This window comes from Bombina bombina, chromosome 6 (assembly GCF_027579735.1).
Source record: "Bombina bombina isolate aBomBom1 chromosome 6, aBomBom1.pri, whole genome shotgun sequence".
NCBI classification, from domain to species: Eukaryota; Metazoa; Chordata; class Amphibia; order Anura; family Bombinatoridae; genus Bombina; species Bombina bombina.
In genome coordinates this window covers 317,482,235-317,499,934 of record NC_069504.1, presented here as the reverse complement: position 1 = coordinate 317,499,934, position 17,700 = coordinate 317,482,235, and the positions used below count along the sequence as shown (strand labels likewise).

Genomic DNA, 17,700 nt, shown 5'->3' with positions numbered 1-17,700 from the left:
CTCCCATTTACGCTCCCACCCACCAACGAATGCGGCCATCGATGTCCGGTGCAGAGAGGGCCACAGAGTGGCTCTCTCTGCACCGGAGGGGCAAAAATTGTTATTGCAGGATGCCTCGATATCGAGGCATCCTGCAATAACCGGAAAGCAGATGGAAGTGATCAGGATCGCTTCCAGCTGCTTTCCAAACCGAGGACGTGCAGGGTACGTTCTTGGTCGTTAAGTGACTTTCTTTCATGTAATTAACAAGAGTCCATGAGCTAGTGACGTATGGGATATACATTCCTACCAGGAGGGGCAAAGTTTCCCAAACCTTAAAATGCCTATAAATACACCCCTCACCACACCCACAAATCAGTTTTTACAAACTTTGCCTCCAAGGGAGGTGGTGAAGTAAGTTTGTGCTTCATAGAGGTTTCTCTGACTCCGTGATTAATACTATGTTACAGGCTCGTAAATCTGTATCTCGAGAGATATATTATAGAGTCTGGAAGACTTATATTTCTTGGTGTCTTTCTCATCATTTTTCTTGGCATTCTTTTAGAATACCGAGAATTTTACAGTTTCTTCAGGATGGCTTAGATAAGGGTTTGTCCGCGAGTTCTTTGAAAGGACAAATCTCCGCTCTTTCTGTTCTTTTTCACAGAAAGATTGCTATTCTTCCTGATATTCATTGTTTTGTACAAGCTTTGGTTCGTATAAAACCTGTCATTAAGTCAATTTCTCCTCCATGGAGTTTGAATTTGGTTTTGGGAGCTCTTCAAGCTCCTCCGTTTGAACCTATGCATTCATTGGACATTAAATTACTTTCTTGGAAAGTTTTGTTCCTTTTGGCCATCTCTTCTGCTAGAAGAGTTTCTGAATTATCTGCTCTTTCGTGCGAGTCTCCTTTTCTGATTTTTCATCAGGATAAGGCGGTGTTGCGAACTTCTTTTGAATTTTTACCTAAAGTTGTGAATTCCAACAACATTAGTAGAGAAATTGTGGTTCCTTCATTATGTCCTAATCCTAAGAATTCTAAGGAGAAATCATTGCATTCTTTGGATGTTGTTAGAGCTTTGAAATATTATGTTGAAGCTACGAAATCTTTCCGTAAGACTTCTAGTCTATTTGTTATCTTTTCCGGTTCTAGGAAAGGCCAGAAAGCTTCTGCTATTTCTTTGGCATCTTGGTTGAAATCTTTAATTCATCTTGCCTATGTTGAGTCGGGTAAAATTCCGCCTCAAAGAATTACAGCTCATTCTACTAGGTCAGTTTCTACTTCCTGGGCGTTTAGGAATGAAGCTTCGGTTGACCAGATCTGCAAAGCAGCAACTTGGTCCTCTTTGCATACTTTTACTAAATTCTACCATTTTGATGTATTTTCTTCTTCTGAAGCAGTTTTTGGTAGAAAAGTTCTTCAGGCAGCGGTTTCTGTTTGAATCTTCTGCTTATGTTTTTTGTTAAACTTTATTTTGGGTGTGGATTATTTTCAGCAGGAATTGGCTGTCTTTATTTTATCCCTCCCTCTCTAGTGACTCTTGTGTGGAAAGATCCACATCTTGGGTAGTCATTATCCCATACGTCACTAGCTCATGGACTCTTGTTAATTACATGAAAGAAAACATAATTTATGTAAGAACTTACCTGATAAATTCATTTCTTTCATATTAACAAGAGTCCATGAGGCCCACCCTTTTTTGTGGTGGTTATGATTTTTTTGTATAAAGCACAATTACTCCAATTCCTTATTTTATATGCTTCGCACTTTTTTTCTTATCACCCCACTTCTTGGCTATTCGTTAAACTGATTTGTGGGTGTGGTGAGGGGTGTATTTATAGGCATTTTAAGGTTTGGGAAACTTTGCCCCTCCTGGTAGGAATGTATATCCCATACGTCACTAGCTCATGGACTCTTGTTAATATGAAAGAAATGAATTTATCAGGTAAGTTCTTACATAAATTATGTTTTTTTAAGAGGACGTACCCTGCACGTCCTCGGTCGTTAAGGGGTTAAGGGCAGAATTATAAGGTCTCTCTCTACTACATTGGAAATATATATATATATATATTTACTGTATGCACTGTATATACACACATACTAGAGATGTGCATTTGGCAGTTTCATTCACTGCCAAATGTGGCGGTAGAAGGCTATTTTCTGTATTTGGCTCTTTTCAACGCAGAGTATTCTCTTGTGCAATAAGAACACACTAAGATTTGTGCAATATATATTGGAGCCCTTTCCAGTCAAACACCTTGCCATATACCATATTCCTTTTTAACCCTTTTTAAAATCTTTTTATCAATATGAAACTGATATTTTGTAATAAAAAAAGTGTATATGTGAGTGTAATACTTTATTTTAATATGTTATTGATTTGTTTTATGAAACTAACCGTTCACTTAAGGTCTAAAGTTGCACTATTTAGGGTTTTGCTTGAATGCAACTAGAGCAATGTCGGCCGCACTAAACATTCTCTGGTAAATCTGATATACCATGAGCTTGTAGTATCAAGTAGTGTGATAATGTTAGCACGGTCCAGCGATACTGCTCATTGCGGCCCACGCTATAATTAGAACGCCACTTGTAATCTTACCCTGAGTAAGATAATAGTCATTATTTATCAGAAGCTACTAAAGGATCACTCAATGCAGTAGAATTACATAATTAACAAGTAAATAATAAAAAAGACAATGCAATAGCACCTATTCTGAATTTCTGAGAAATTTTATTTTTTTCTCCCATTTTCCGGACCCCTGTATCATGTGACAGACATCAACCAATCACAGACTAGTATAAATATACCCTGTGAGCTTGTGCACATGCTCAGTAGGATCTTGTTTCCCAGAAAGTGTGAATATAAAAAGATTGGGCAAAATTTGATAATGGAAGTAAATTGGAAAGTGTCTTAAAACTGCATGCTCTATCTGCGTCATAAAATGTTATTTTAACTTGAGTGTCCCTTTAATGGTCGATATCTGAGCCCTGTGTGCTAAACATGTTGAGACTTCTTAAAAATGTTGTGTTTTCCATTTCTGAGAATAGGAAATGTACACTGCATGACTTCTACATGTCTGTCTCTATTTGGCCTCAGAAGAGGTGATAAGATAACATACTTCAAAACAATTGCAATTTTGCTAACAAAATGATAGTTGCTAGCTGTGTCTACTTCAGTGACAAGTCTAGATTGTTACCTCTTTATAAATAAGTCATACAACTGTATAGAAGTTGAAATTATGGTATGATTTGTTTGGTTGATTTAATAACACAACTGTTTAATAGCTATTTATTATTATTATTATTATTATTATTATTATTATTATTATTATTATTATTACTATTATTACTGACTGTTAATTTATCCATATACAGCTGGGGAGTCAACTGAAGATATTTCTGTGTTTGCAAACAGCTGGTATATACAGACTCCAGAAGAACCCATATGTGTATTCACTGAATCAGACTATCCAAACCCTTGCTCAAGTGTGGAAACCTTGGAGGTAAGATAAAGTATAAAGCATGCATTACATTAGAGGTACTGTTTGAACATTGTGTATGTTCGATTGGAACAGAGGTGTGTACTGTTTTAAACTTTCAATTGGTACAAAGTTGTGTATTTTTATCAACGTTTTATTAGAACAGAGGTGTGTACTGTTTTAGCATTTGATTGGTCTAGAGATAAGTATTGTTCTCAAAGTTTGATTGGTGCAGAGGTATGCACTGTATTCAACTTTGATTGGAGCAGAGGTGTGTTCAGTCATCAACATTTGCTTGTTATGGAAGTGTGTTCTGTACATAACCGTGGTAAAGTTTGTGAAACTAATGTGACCATTTTCATTTTCTGTACATGCTTCTTTATCTTATAAATCTATTTTCTGAAATCAAGTAGACTAAAAACTGGCTTTTAAAATGTGGCGTTTGCAATGAGGATACCTGTTTTTTTTTCTTCTTTGGTCTGGATTGCAAACTTTACACAAACACATTGTTATACATAATTAAAGGGACATGAAACCAACCTTTTTGTTTCACGATTCAGATGAGCATACAATTGTAAACAACTTTCCCATTTTCTTCTGTTATCTAATTTGCTTTATTCTCTTAGTATCCTTTGTTGAAGGAGCAAGTTGAATGCATTGGGTGAGCCAGTAACTTGAGGCATATGTGTGCAGCCAACAAACAGCAGCTCCTGAGCTTACCTACGCATCCTTCTCAACAAAGTATAACAAAAGAAGAAATAAAACTAGATAATAGAAATAAATTGGAAAGTTGTTTAAAATCCCATGTTCCTTTAAAATCTAACTTAGAACATATTTAGCATAAGAATAACACAACCTTTTGTATCTTTGTGCTATCTAAGAAATGTTAAATAACATGAAAAAATGTTTACTTACACAAGTTTGGCTCATTTGTAAATAATACTCATAGACAATTGGAATTTATATTTTAACAGAATCTCAACAACAACCTTGCAAATCAAAGTAACATTCCTATTCACTTCTCTAAATTACCATTAGATACTCAATAGATTGAGATACTGAAGATATTAAGCATAATTAAGGAATTAGAAGTAGTTATATGGGGGCCTATTTAAGAACGTACGAGTGGACATGATCCGATATTGCGGATCATGTCCGCTGCACATCGATAAATGCCGACAGCATATGCTCTCTGCATTTATCATTGCACCAGCAGTTCTTGTGAACTGCTGGTGCAATACCGCCCCCTGCAGATTCACAGCCAATCGGCCGCTAGCAGGGGGTGTCAATCAACGCTATCGTATTGGATCGGGTTGATTTCCGGCAATGTCTGTCCGCCGCTTCAGAGCAAGCAGACAGGTTATGGAGCAGCGGTCTTTAGACCACTGCTTCATAACTTGTGTTTCTGACGAGCCTGAAGGCTCGCTAGAAACACGGGGCATCAAGCTCCATACAGAGATAGATAAATATGCCCCATGGGCACAATAATCAAAATTTCAATGTACATGGGTGAATGTCAATTTTTGTATAGAAGCATGTTTGTAATACACTTGGTTTAGAGGAATGTTAGTAAAGGTTATTACTGTTTCAAAGGCATTTGAACATATGCTGGGCATGCCCAGTGCATCTGCATTCAAACACTTGTCCTGCTCAGTGATCGATCAGTGAAATGCATTGTGTAAGGGATGAGATGCAGGGTACGTGAATATGCTGTTCCACCAAGGAAAAGTGCAAATAGGTTGGAACCTTGGTCCTGAGTTAGTTTTCCCTAAGTTCATAAGCTTCTAATGAGAATATGTACAACAGTCTTGTTCAGTTAATTTGATTATTCTTGTGAGAGAACCTTTAACTAGTTCCTGTTTGCTCCTAGGGCTGATACTGGGTATAATGTATAGTCTAAATGCAATAAAGGCACAAATATTAAAGTGCACCATGATGTGACTGTGATACCTTTATGTATTTGTATGCAGGCAATGTTTCTCAAGTGTCAAGTCTTGTTACAGTTCCCTTTCATGAGTTGTCATGAGACCATTGATCCCTATTCTTACATCGCTAGCTGCATAAACGACCTCTGCAAGTAAGTACAATTAAACAGCAAAATTAATTGGACAGGTGACGCTGTGTATCTGTGGTGTAACTATGGGTAATAATGCTTCATATGCTTTCATAGTGTAATCAATGTTTACATGTGTGACATGTGTATTGCATTTTGGTGCTTTGTTAAACTGATTTGAAAGAGTGAACTTACCCCACTCTAAACATTTAAAACTTGTTACAGACCAGAGCGGGAGCAAGCTACATTCAGTGACTAGACAGCGTGCCCGCAATGTGCTTAGAAAAAAACAGACCGGCTCAGTAGAGCCAAGATCGGCGTTTCCAAAATTGTACTTCGTAAAATAGAAAATCTCTGCAACACTTTGTTATATAAAGTTGGCGCTAAGCTAATGTTGTATAATTCTGCACATAGTGCAGAATGATATAACATTATTTTGTAGGTTTACTGCCACTTTAAGAACTAAATTATATAAAATACTGAGTTCACAGCATTTATACAAGTATGTGGTGTATGTGCAGGTAAATAAAGATACCAGCCACGTGACCAGAAGTATAGAGATGACCTTCCAGGTCATAGGTGTGTGCGCAGTGAGGTCAACATTACTTAGCAAAAGACCTAATGGATCCAAATGTCAGCCTACTGACAAGCCTCGGTCAGCAAGCATAAAAGAGAACTATGAAACTATACTGTTTCAATTTGTCTCATTGTATATTGGATAGACATTTTTTCAGATTTATCAATAACTGATAGATTTAAAGAAAGATAAAAAAAAAGTCTTCACTTGGACCATTTTTCCTTTTTTCTTTATCTTAAAAACATTATCTTAATATGTTTCAAATATATAAAACAAGATAAATAGTTAATAAATTAGGAAAGATTAACTTTTTATACTGTGACCCATAAAAGCTTGTACTACGTTATGATAAGTAACTAAAAAAAATTATTATGCTTTTTTAAAAATGGGCCGCGCTTTTAATAGCATTTTATTAGCAAACACATATAAAGAGCCCAAAAATACAAAAGAGGAACCTTGCTTTATGTAGCAAAATATACTGACATTATATCACTATTTACTATTTAGGCAGTGTAGAATTGTTAATTGTTTTAGGCTTGTGTGATCCATCAGTTAGGACTAAGAAAACGAAGGGCCAGATTATGAGTGGAGCGCAAAATTTTGCACTGGTATTTGACGTTGAGCGAAATGCGAACGCGACTTTGCGTTCCCATTGCATGGAAGCTTTGTGCTCTCGAGAGCTATAGTCACGGCAGAGAACCTAGCGCAGCGAAATGGGGTAAGTATCTCAGAGATAGGCAGCAAAGTTTAAATATATATGTATATGAATATATACATATACATTTATGTGTTTATATGTGTTTATACCCTGTAAACGTATTAACACATAAATATATATGTATATAAGCAATAACATAGTCCCATAAACAGAAAACAAATGGCACTGAAAAGTGCCTTTACATTGCGAACACCCCACATCCACACACTTTAACCTCTTAAAACTGCTTTGTGCCATTATTAAAAAGAAAATATAGATAGTACTATTTTTTTTTTAAGGAACTATATACATTATTTTGGGGGACATTTATTTCATTAACTAGAGGTCTGACCTCTGGTTAATGAAGTTGAGCGCAAATTGCTACCGCAAGCTTGCGATAGCTTTAACCAGCCACTTGTAATGTCTGGTTATTTAACAGGCACCCGTAAACGGGCAAATTTGCCCCTTTACGGGCGCACACTAAATTAGCTCTTTACTTGCAATCTGGCCTTCAAAAAGCGAAAAAATATGACAAATCTTTAGTACATAAAAGGAAAGCTACTTTATATATAAAATAACATGTTGTCTTAAATGTCAGAATGTGACATTCATTTAAACTTTTCTAAAATAATCACATTTACTTTCCTCTGTTACGTTCTCAGTGCCAGTGATGCTATCAGTTATGATTCATTGAACTGTTGTACGTCTAGAAATCCAGAATGAATGTAACCAGTGTGAATGAAAAGTGTTGTAGCGGTTCAATGGTCGCATTAGTATGTTAGAATTGCTACTGATGGAAACAAAGGCATTCCATGCTATCTTCTAAGCTTCTTATATTTCTGTATTTCTTTAAAGGTCAATATGCAAATTTTATTAAAGTTATATCAGGTTTCAGGTACACCAAAGTAAGATAATAGGAATCATTTCCAATTGTACAACTATTTTTTCAAGTGGAGCTGATAAAAGAATTAAAGTTGACTTGTGAATGAAAGCTAAAAATGAGACAGACACAGTAATCAATGTATATTATACAATAATCGTGATTTCATAACAAAGAAACGGGATCTAAAATAAAGTCCTCCTTCAACCGTGTATTTTGTTAATATGATCAGCATAGACCTAAGACTGCCTTAAAGGGACATTCTGGTCAAAATTTGAATGCACAAATATGTATAACATATTTAAATAGAAACATATTTTCAATATACATGTTTTGACAAAAATGTTCTCTAGTAAGAATTATTACTGTCTTAGGGGCCTATCTATCAAGCAACATACGGAGCTTGAGACCCCGTGTTTCTGGTGAGCCTGAAGGCTTGCCAGAAACACCAGTTATGAAGCAGCGGTCTAAAGACTCCATAACCCTGTCCGCCTGCTCTGATGAAGCGGACAGGAATCACCGCAATTCAACCCAATCGAGTACGATCGGGTGGATTGACACCCCCCTGCTGGCTACGAGTCTGCAGGGGGCAGCGTTGCACCAGCAGCTCTTGTGAGCTGCTGGTGCAATGCTGAATACGGAGAGCGTATTGCTCTCCGCATTCAGTGAGGTCTGTCGGACCAGGATCAGGTCCTACAGCCATTTGTTAAATAGGCCTCATAGTGTTAACAATTTTCTCTGCACGTGCATGTGAAGCATAACTAGATATTGTCAGTGCACCAGCATTTTAAATACTGCAGCTGCTCAGAGAGCCAGTGGGGTTTGTATTATGTCAGCCATTAACAAATTGAGTCATTATCAGATATTACAAGCACCTTAGGTTTTCTGAAATTTTCTAAAATTTCTAAAATTCTGGTGCGCGGTACATACTTAAATACACTTTTGGAACAGGTATAGACTTTATTAAAAGCATTTTTGCTAATACATGTATATTACAAAAATGCTATTCAAAACTGAAATGCATCCATGTGGAATTTAGCCGGAATATCCCTTTAAGTGTTTGAGTCATCTCTTTCTACTTTTCTACATTGTAGTGAACTGATTTGTGTATACTGAAAAAAATATACTTATATCACACATATATATATATATATATATATATAAACACAGTTGTATGCAAAAGTTTAGGCACCCCTGGAAATTTCCATGATTTTCATTTATAATTGGGTGTTTGGATCAGCAATTTCATTTTGATCTATTAAATAACTGAAGGACACAGTAATATTTCAGTAGTGAAATGAGGTTTATTGGATTAACAGAAAATGTGCAATATGCATCCAAACAAAATTAGGCAAGTAAATAAATTTGGGCTCCCTTCTCATTTTGTTGATTTGAATACCTGTAACTACCTAGCACTGATTAATTGGAACACACAATTGGTTTGGTGAGCCCATTAAGCCTTGAACTTCATAGATAGGTGCATCCAATCATGAGAAAAGGTATTTAAGGTGGCCAATTGCAAGTTTCTGCACACACGCCACAAACAGAGTAGCTTGAGGTATGCAAACGCACATTTGGACAAGCCAGCTTCAATTTGGAAGAAGGTGCTGTGGACTGATGAAACAAAGATTGAGTTATTTGGTCATAACAAGGGGCGTTATGCATGGCGCCAAAAGAACACAGCGTTCCAAGACAAACACTTTCTACCCACAGTAAAATTTGGTGGATGTTCCATCCTACTGTGGGACTGTGTGGCCAGTGCCGGTACTGGAAATCTTGTTAAAGTTAAGGGTCGCATGGATTCCACTCAATATCAGCAGATACTTGAGAATAATGTTGAAGAATCAATCACAAAGTTGAAGTTACGGATATTTCAACAAGACAACGACCCAAAACACTGCTCAAGATCTACTCTGGCATTTATGCAGAGGAACAAGTAAAATGTTCTGGAAAGGCCATCCCAGTCCCCAGACCTGAATATCATTGAAAATATGTGGGGTGATTTGAAGCGGGCAATCTATGCTCGGCAACCATCAAAGCTAACTGAACTGGAGAGGTTTTGCAAGGAGGAATGGTCCAAAATACCTTCATCCAGAATCCAGACACTCATAACAGCCTATAGGAAGCATCTAGAGACTGTTATTTCTGCTAAAGGAGGCTCTACTAAATATTGATGCAATATTTCTGTTGGGGTGCCCAGATGCACCTGTCTAATTTCGTTTGAATGCATATTGCACATTTTCTGTTAATCAAATAAACCTCATTTCACTTCTGAAATATTACTGTGTCCTTCAGTTATTTGATAGATCAAAATGAAATTGCTGATCCAAACACCCAATTATTTATAAATGATAATCATGGAAATTGTCAGGGCTGCCTAAACTTTTGCATACAACTATATATATATATATATATATATATATATATATATATATATATATATATATATATATATATATATATATATATATATATATATATATATATATATATATATAAATAAGACCTTGAAAGAGAGATATGGATAAAACAGATAATCTTCTTTATATCCATAAGTGAGGGAATTCAGCACTCTTTTTATTTGAAAAGCCCTGACGAAGCCCCAGTTCAGATTGTAAGCAGGGGTGAAACAAACATGTTGTTGGCAAAGAGTCTTCATGAGAGGGCTGTTTTCTTTTGAATGGATACTAACATTGCTGCTAGCATACAAAGCTAAGGAGCAAGCTAATGTCTCTAAGGAGTAAAGGAATGAGCATCAAGTAAGAGGAAAGGAAAAACCTTTTATTCAAGTGTGTTTGTTCATAAAAGGATCACTTTGGGGTTCTCACATTTAAGTGAAAAAGAAAAATCACAAAGCAGTTACCTGACCCAGATGATCACGTTCTAAACAACCAGTAATTGGCTCAGGAGAGCATATGTTGCAGAGCATTTGGTTCAAACAGCGTGGATTCAGCTTTTAGCAGCATAACGGATGAGCAGGTGGAGAACAGTGAACGTTTCAAGCAGCTCTGCAGGAGGTTATATGTATACTCACAGTGACTAGCCCCACAAGTAAGATCCTATGTGAACAATTGCTGGGAAACTAACTGCTTTAATAAAAAGTAACACTTCAAAAAAAGAAGCAGCCTATAGACCTTAAGGGCGGTGGAAACAGCGGTCAGCAGGCATAATGTCTCTAAATATATCCCAGCTTTAAATTCCTTATGAGAGTTTCCTATATAAAATGAGGTGCACCTCTTTATTTTCATGGGACTGCCTTTGATGAAAAGGTATGCTAATATTGCTTGCAACAAAGTAGATTGTTTAGTATCAATATGCATACACCTTTTAAGGGCATTAGGTTTGTTAGCAGTTTAGATTATTTTAGGATGTTATGGTATGATGATTATGTACCATTGTTGAATATTCTGACTTTTATGTTGTGATGGGTTTGTAGTAACCTTTGCCAGGAGGATATCTTGCAAACAGGTGGATGTTTGATATTTAAATCACAAAATAAAAAGCCCTATTTTTTCAAATAAAAAGAGTGCTGAATTCCCTTACTTTTAGATATAAAGAAGATTATCTGTTTTATCCATATCTCTCTTTCAAGGTCTTATTCATAATTATTTTAAGGGTTTAAGGGTATTTTCCTTTACTGGCAATTTACTGTAGGGGTGTATTTAATATGATATAGAAAGATTATAGGTCTCTTCCCATAATTCAATATTGTTTATATATATATATATATATATATATACACACACACACACACACACAGTGAAGCACACTCACAGGAACGAACAACCTGCTCAATACCATTGTTAACCTGTTCTATGGCAATTTACCACCTGGGTGCAGCGTCTTTTAGCCCAGTATTGCTTTTCACAGAGTAGAACTTTCCTGTAGTATATCAGTCTGATCCTGCCTATTACATTCAGTCCAGTGCCAAAATACCAGGTAATTCCTCTCTGAGCAAGGAACACAGCAACCCCAGACTATCGTTTCAGCCTTTATTGGGCCTCGTCAGTGAGGTGTAGCCATATTCCTCTAAGCACACTGAGCAAGGCGTCCACGTCTGGATTCCCCTTTTTTCCCATAGGGAGACAAAATACACACAGAGAGAGAAGCACACTCACAGGAACGAACAACCGCCTCAATACCATTGTTAACCTGTTCGATGGTGATTTAACACCTGGGTGCAGCTTCTTATAGCCCAGTAATGCTTTTCACAGAGTAGAACTTTCCTGTAGTATATCAGTCTGATCCCACCTATTACAGTCAGTCCAACGCCAAAATACCAGGCAATTCCTCTCTGAACAAGGAAGACAGCAACCCCAGATGATCATTTCATCCTTCATTAGGCCTCGTCAGTGAGGTGTAGCCATATTCCTCTAAGCACACTGAGCAAGGAGTCCACGTCTGGATTCCCCTGTTTTCCCATAGGGAGTCTAAATTCACCCAGAGAGAAGCACACTCACAGGAACGAACAACCGGCTCAATACCATTTCTTTCATGTAATTAGCAAGAGTCCATGAGCTAGTGACGTATGGGATATACATTCCTACCAGGAGGGGCAAAGTTTCCCAAACCTTAAAATGCCTATAAATACACCCCTCACCACACCCACAATTCAGTTTTACAAACTTTGCCTCCCATGGAGGTGGTGAAGTAAGTTTGTGCTAGATTCTACGTTGATATGCACTTCGCAGCAGGCTGGAGCCCGGTTTTCCTCTCAGAGTGCAGTGAATGTCAGAGGGATGTGAAGAGAGTATTGCCTATTTGAATTCAATGGTCTCCTTCTACGGGATCTATTTCATAGGTTCTCTGTTATCGGTCGTAGAGAATCATCTCTTACCTCCCTTTTCAGATCGACGATATACTCTTATATACCATTACCTCTACTGATTCTTGTTTCAGTACTGGTTTGGCTGTCTACTATATGTAGATGAGTGTCTTAGGGTAAGTAAGTCTTATTTTATTATGACACTCTAAGCTATGGTTGGGCACTTTCTATGTAAAGTTCTAAATATATGTCTTTAAACTTATATTTGCCATGATTCAGGATAATCAGTATTCCTTTAAAATCCAGACTGTCAGTTTCATTATTTGGGATAATGCATTTTAATTCAATTTATTTTTCTTTACCTTGAAAATTTTCAATTGATCATTTTTCCCTGTGTGCTGTTAGGCTCGCGGGGGCAGAAAATGTTTCTTTTTATTGCGTCATTCTTGGCGCGGACTTTTTTGGCGCAAAAATTTCGTCATTTCCGGTGCCGTAGTTGACGCCGGAAGTTGTATTCTGTTAAAACGTCATTTTTGACGCATGTGTATTCAGACATTTTTTTGCACCAAAAAATGTGGGCGTCGGTTCTGGCGTCTGAGGATGTGGCGTCATACTTGGTGCCAAATATATGGGCGTTGTATTTAGCGCCAATAATGTGGGCGTCATATTTGGCGCCAAAAAATGTGGGCGTATTTTTTGTTCCACTTTTTTTCCTCACATTATTTAAACCTCACTTTTTTTATTGCTTCTGGTTTCTAGAAGCTTATTATTTTGCATTCTTTTCCCATTCCTGAAACTGTCATTTAAGGAATTTGATAATTTTGCTTTAAATATTGTTTTTTTCTATTACATATTGCAAGATTTCACTGTTCCTGTTTCAAAACAATCTAAGGGATTCCTGTTGACTGAGTTCAGTCCTACCAAAGCTAAGTTCATTTATTTTAAATGTTATGAATGTTTATCTTTAGCTATGGTTTGTAATAGTTATCATGATAAACTTTTACATGCAGAATCCATTAGTATTTATGCTTTATATATTGCTATTCTTTTTACATCTTATGTACAAGAAATATTTAGAAGATTTATAAGAATATTTCTCTGATTCTATTTTAAAGGCTTTGTCTGACATCGTGCCTTCTAATAAAATTTTTAGGTCTTTTTCAAACTTCTTTTTTAATTATTGAAGTTTCAAATGACCAACAACATACTGATTTATCCTTCTCTGATGATGTTTTTTCTCATTCAGAATTTTCTTCATCAGATATTGACACTAACAAATCTACTTTTTTATTTTATTTTTTTATTAAAGTACATTTGTTCTTTGTTGAAAAGGTGTTGATTATTTTGGATATTAAGGTAACTAGTTCTTTTTCAAGACTAGCTAACACTATTTCTGCTTATTTATTCTTCTGTGTTTTCAGAGGTTTTTTTCCAGTTCCACGTACTAGGGAATGGAATAGGCTGAGAATTTTCTTTTATTCCTTCTTCAAAGGTTTTAAACTATTTTCTTTGCCGGCAGTTAAATTCAATTTGGAGGGTTCTCCAATTTATTGGGGCTATCTCTACTCCTACTAATTATGCTATTGTTTCTATAGCAAAATAGTATTTATTTTCCTTTAGATGGTTGTATCTTATTTATGGAAAATTATTTAGTTTCAGGTACTTTTCTTGGACCTGTGATTTATTTGGATGATGTTGCAACTTTAAGATCAAGTATCAGATTATGATTTATTTTAGCATTGTTAAAGGGACAAAATTTACTAGACTAGGTGCTGTTGCATTTGTCTTGTTGTTTTGCATTTATTGATTATGCAAGTCCAGTGTATTGACTGGTTCTTTAACTGGACTATCATGCTAATAATTTCATTTGTGTCTTCATTTTATTGAATATTTTCGCAAATGAGGTTTAATCTATGTCTTTAGCTGTTTTAGCTAGAAGAATTTTGTGATTTCTAAAAGTCCATATTTCTTTTGTTCTAAGATAATCAATTATTTGTTTTATAATTGGATTCAATTCTTAACTGTTACTCTGGGCTTCAAGATTGAGTTCTAAGACTAAAACTTTAAGCTTATACTAGTTTGGTTGTTCTTATTAAGGAACGAATTCCTGAATTCTTTCCCAAGTAACATGTTTTTAATTGGAAATTTTTCAGTTCAAAATCAGCTCCCTAAAATTACGATGTACGTGCCGTATTCCAGCTTGGCTGGCAAGGGGCAGGTTAAGACTTTTTTGAAATTTATTTGGTTCTATTCGGTCCAAATTTCTTCAATTTTATTCCAGTAAGGCTAACACTTTCTTTAAGTGTGTTTCGGTCCTATATATTTTGGGTACTGTTGAAGCATGGCTGATCACCCGTGGGGTTCAAGCGCTGCTCAGACCTGGAATCTTCTGGGGTATTTCTTCCAGTTCCATTTTTAGGAACTGGGTTTTGGAGTTTTATTCAAACTATTCTGCCTTTTTTTGGTCAGTGATAGCATTATTTGTTTTCATTAGATACAATAAATGCATATTTTCATTTTTCTGTTTTCATTCAGATTATTTTCTGAGGATGCGGAATCTCATATGATTCACTTTGTTCTTCCAGGACATAGTTAGAGGATCTTTTTTTCAAAAGCTCTTGATTCCTCACACAAGAGTCACCTTTTTTAGATTTCCAGATAGTTTGTGTCACTGTCTTTGTCTCTATCAGACAAGGGACAATTTTATTGGGTTCCGTCTGTCGGTACCTTTAGTCTCTATTATTTCCTTCAGTTGCTATATATGCATAGAAGTTTTAGGTCTTATGGCCACAGCATTGGATTCAATTCCCTTTGCTCATTTTCAATAGAAAGAACCTTTCCAGTTTTTTATGCTGAATTATGGTGCAGGGATTCTAGGATTTCGCATTTCACCATCATTTAGTTCTACAGGTCTCTTCATTTCTTTCAACCTGGACCATGATCTCTACAGATGTGAGTCTTTTTGGGTTGGGAGGCTGTGTGAGGATCTCTGTCAGCACAAGGGGTTTGGAAATCTCAGGAGGCGAGATTACCATTTGATATTTTAGAACTCCGTGCTTTCTCAGAGTTTTTCAGTTAGTTTCTTTTTGAAGAAGAGACGTTTATTGTTTTTCAGACAATATCACAACTATGGTGTATGTCAATCATCAGGGTAGGACTATCAGTCCTTAGGCTGTGACAGAAGTGTCTCGGATATTAGCTTGGGCTAAATCCAGCTTCTATCTAAATTCTGTGGGTTTTTTTCCCAGGTATAGATATTTGGGAAGCGGATTATCTCTGTTAATCAAGCTTTACATCCGGGAGAATGGTCTTTCATACCCAGATATGTTTTTCAATTTTTCAGATGTGAGCATTTCTAGAAATAGATCTATTGGCATCTCATCTGAATAAAGAACTTCCCAGGGGCCTATTCAGGTCCTGGGATCCTCAGGCGGAAGTAGTGTATGTATTGACATTTCTTTGGAATTATCTTTTTGCCTATTTCTTTCCGCCTCTAGTTCTTCTTCCAAAGTGATTTCCAAAATTCTTATGGAGTATTTGTTTGTTATGCTGGTGGCTCCAGCATGGCCTCTCAGGTTTTGGTATGCGGATCTCATTCGGATGGCCAGTTGCCAACCTTGGACACTTCCGTTTAAACCAGACTTTCTTTCTCAAGGCCTATTTTTTCCATCAGGATCTCAAATCATTAAATTTGAAGGGATGGAGATTGAACGCTTGATTTTTAGTCATAGAGGTTTCTCTGACTCATTGATTAATACTATGTTTCAGGCTCGTAAATCTGTCTCTAGAAAGATTTATTATTGAGTCTGGAAGACCTACTTTTCTTGGCATTCTTTTAAAATTCATAGAATTTTATTATTTTTTCAGGTTGGTTTGGATAAGGTTTTATCTTCAGTTCTTTGTTAGGACAAATCTCTACTCTTTCTGTTCTTTTTTCACAGAAAGATTGCTAATCATCCTGATATTCATTGTTTTGTACAGGCTTTGGTCCGTATCAAGCCTGTCATTAATTCAATCTCTCCTCTTTGGAGTCTCAATTTGGTGCAGAGGGCTTTACAGGCTCCTCCGTTTGAAACTATGCATTCTCTGAACATTAAATTACTTTCTTGGAAAAGTATTGTTCCTTTTGGTTATTTCTTCTGCTAGAAGAGTTTTTGAGTTATCTGCTCTTTTTTGAGAATATCCTTTTCTGATTTTTTATCAGGATAAGGCAGTGTTACTTCCTGATATTCATCATTTTGTTCAGGTTTTGATTCGTATCAAACCTGTCATTAATCCAATTTCTCCTCCTTGGAGTCTTAATTTGGTTCTGAAGGTTTTTCAGGCTCTTCTATTTGAGCATATGCTTGCTCTGGTCATTAATTACTTTCATGGAAAGTATTGTTCTTTTTGGACATCTCTTCAGCTAGAACAGTTTTTGAATTATCTGTTCTTTCTTGTAAATCTCTTTTTTCTGATTTTTTTCATCAGGATAAGGTGGTTTTTTGCTGTCCTCATTTTAATTCTTACCTAAAGTTGTAAATTCTAACAAACATTAGGGAGGAATTATTGTTTTCCTAAGACTTCTTTGGTGAGATTCTTACTTTCTTTGGATATGATAAGAGTTTTTGAAATTCTAAGTTGAAACTATTCAGATTTCAGATAGACTTCTAATCTATTTTTCTGGTTTTAGGAAGGTCAAAAGGCTTCTGCCATTTATTTGGCATCTTGCTTAAACTTTTGATTAATCATGCTTATTTGGAGTCGGGTGGATTCCCGCCTCGGAGGATTACGGCTCATTCTATTAGGTAAGTTTCTACTTCCTGGGCTTTTTAAGAATGAAGAAGTGTATTTATAGGCATTTTAAGGTTTGGGAAACTTTGCCCCTCCTGGTAGGAATGTATATCCCATACGTCACTAGCTCATGGACTCTTGCTAATATGAAAGAAATGAATTAATCAGGTAAGTTCTTACATAAATTATGTTTTTTAGCCTGTTCTATGGCGATTTACCACCTGGGTGCAGCTTCTTTTAGCCCAGTAATGCTTTTGACAGAGTAGAACTTTCCTGTAGTATATCAGTCTGATCCCGCCTTTTACAGTCAGTCCAGCATCAAAATACCAGGCAATTCCTCTCTGAACAAGGAACACAGCAACCCCAGACAATCGCTTCGGCCTTCATTGGGCCTCGTCAGGAAAGTTCTACTCTGTGAAAAGCATTACCAGACGTGGACTCCTTGCTCAGTGTGCTTAGAGGAATACTGCTACACCTCACTAGCGAGGCCCAATGA

General features: G+C 36.4%; 1 protein-coding gene across 1 annotated transcript in view; it reads left to right on the top strand.

Moving 5' to 3' along the window:
• OTOGL (otogelin like) overlaps positions 1-17,700 on the top strand; it is a 410,237-nt gene that overhangs the window by 31,408 nt on the left and 361,129 nt on the right. Inside the window, exons 6-7 of the mRNA XM_053719241.1 lie at positions 3,364-3,483; positions 5,430-5,536. Coding sequence (XP_053575216.1) covers positions 3,364-3,483; positions 5,430-5,536 — 227 coding nt within the window. The remainder of the gene's footprint in view (positions 1-3,363; positions 3,484-5,429; positions 5,537-17,700) is intronic.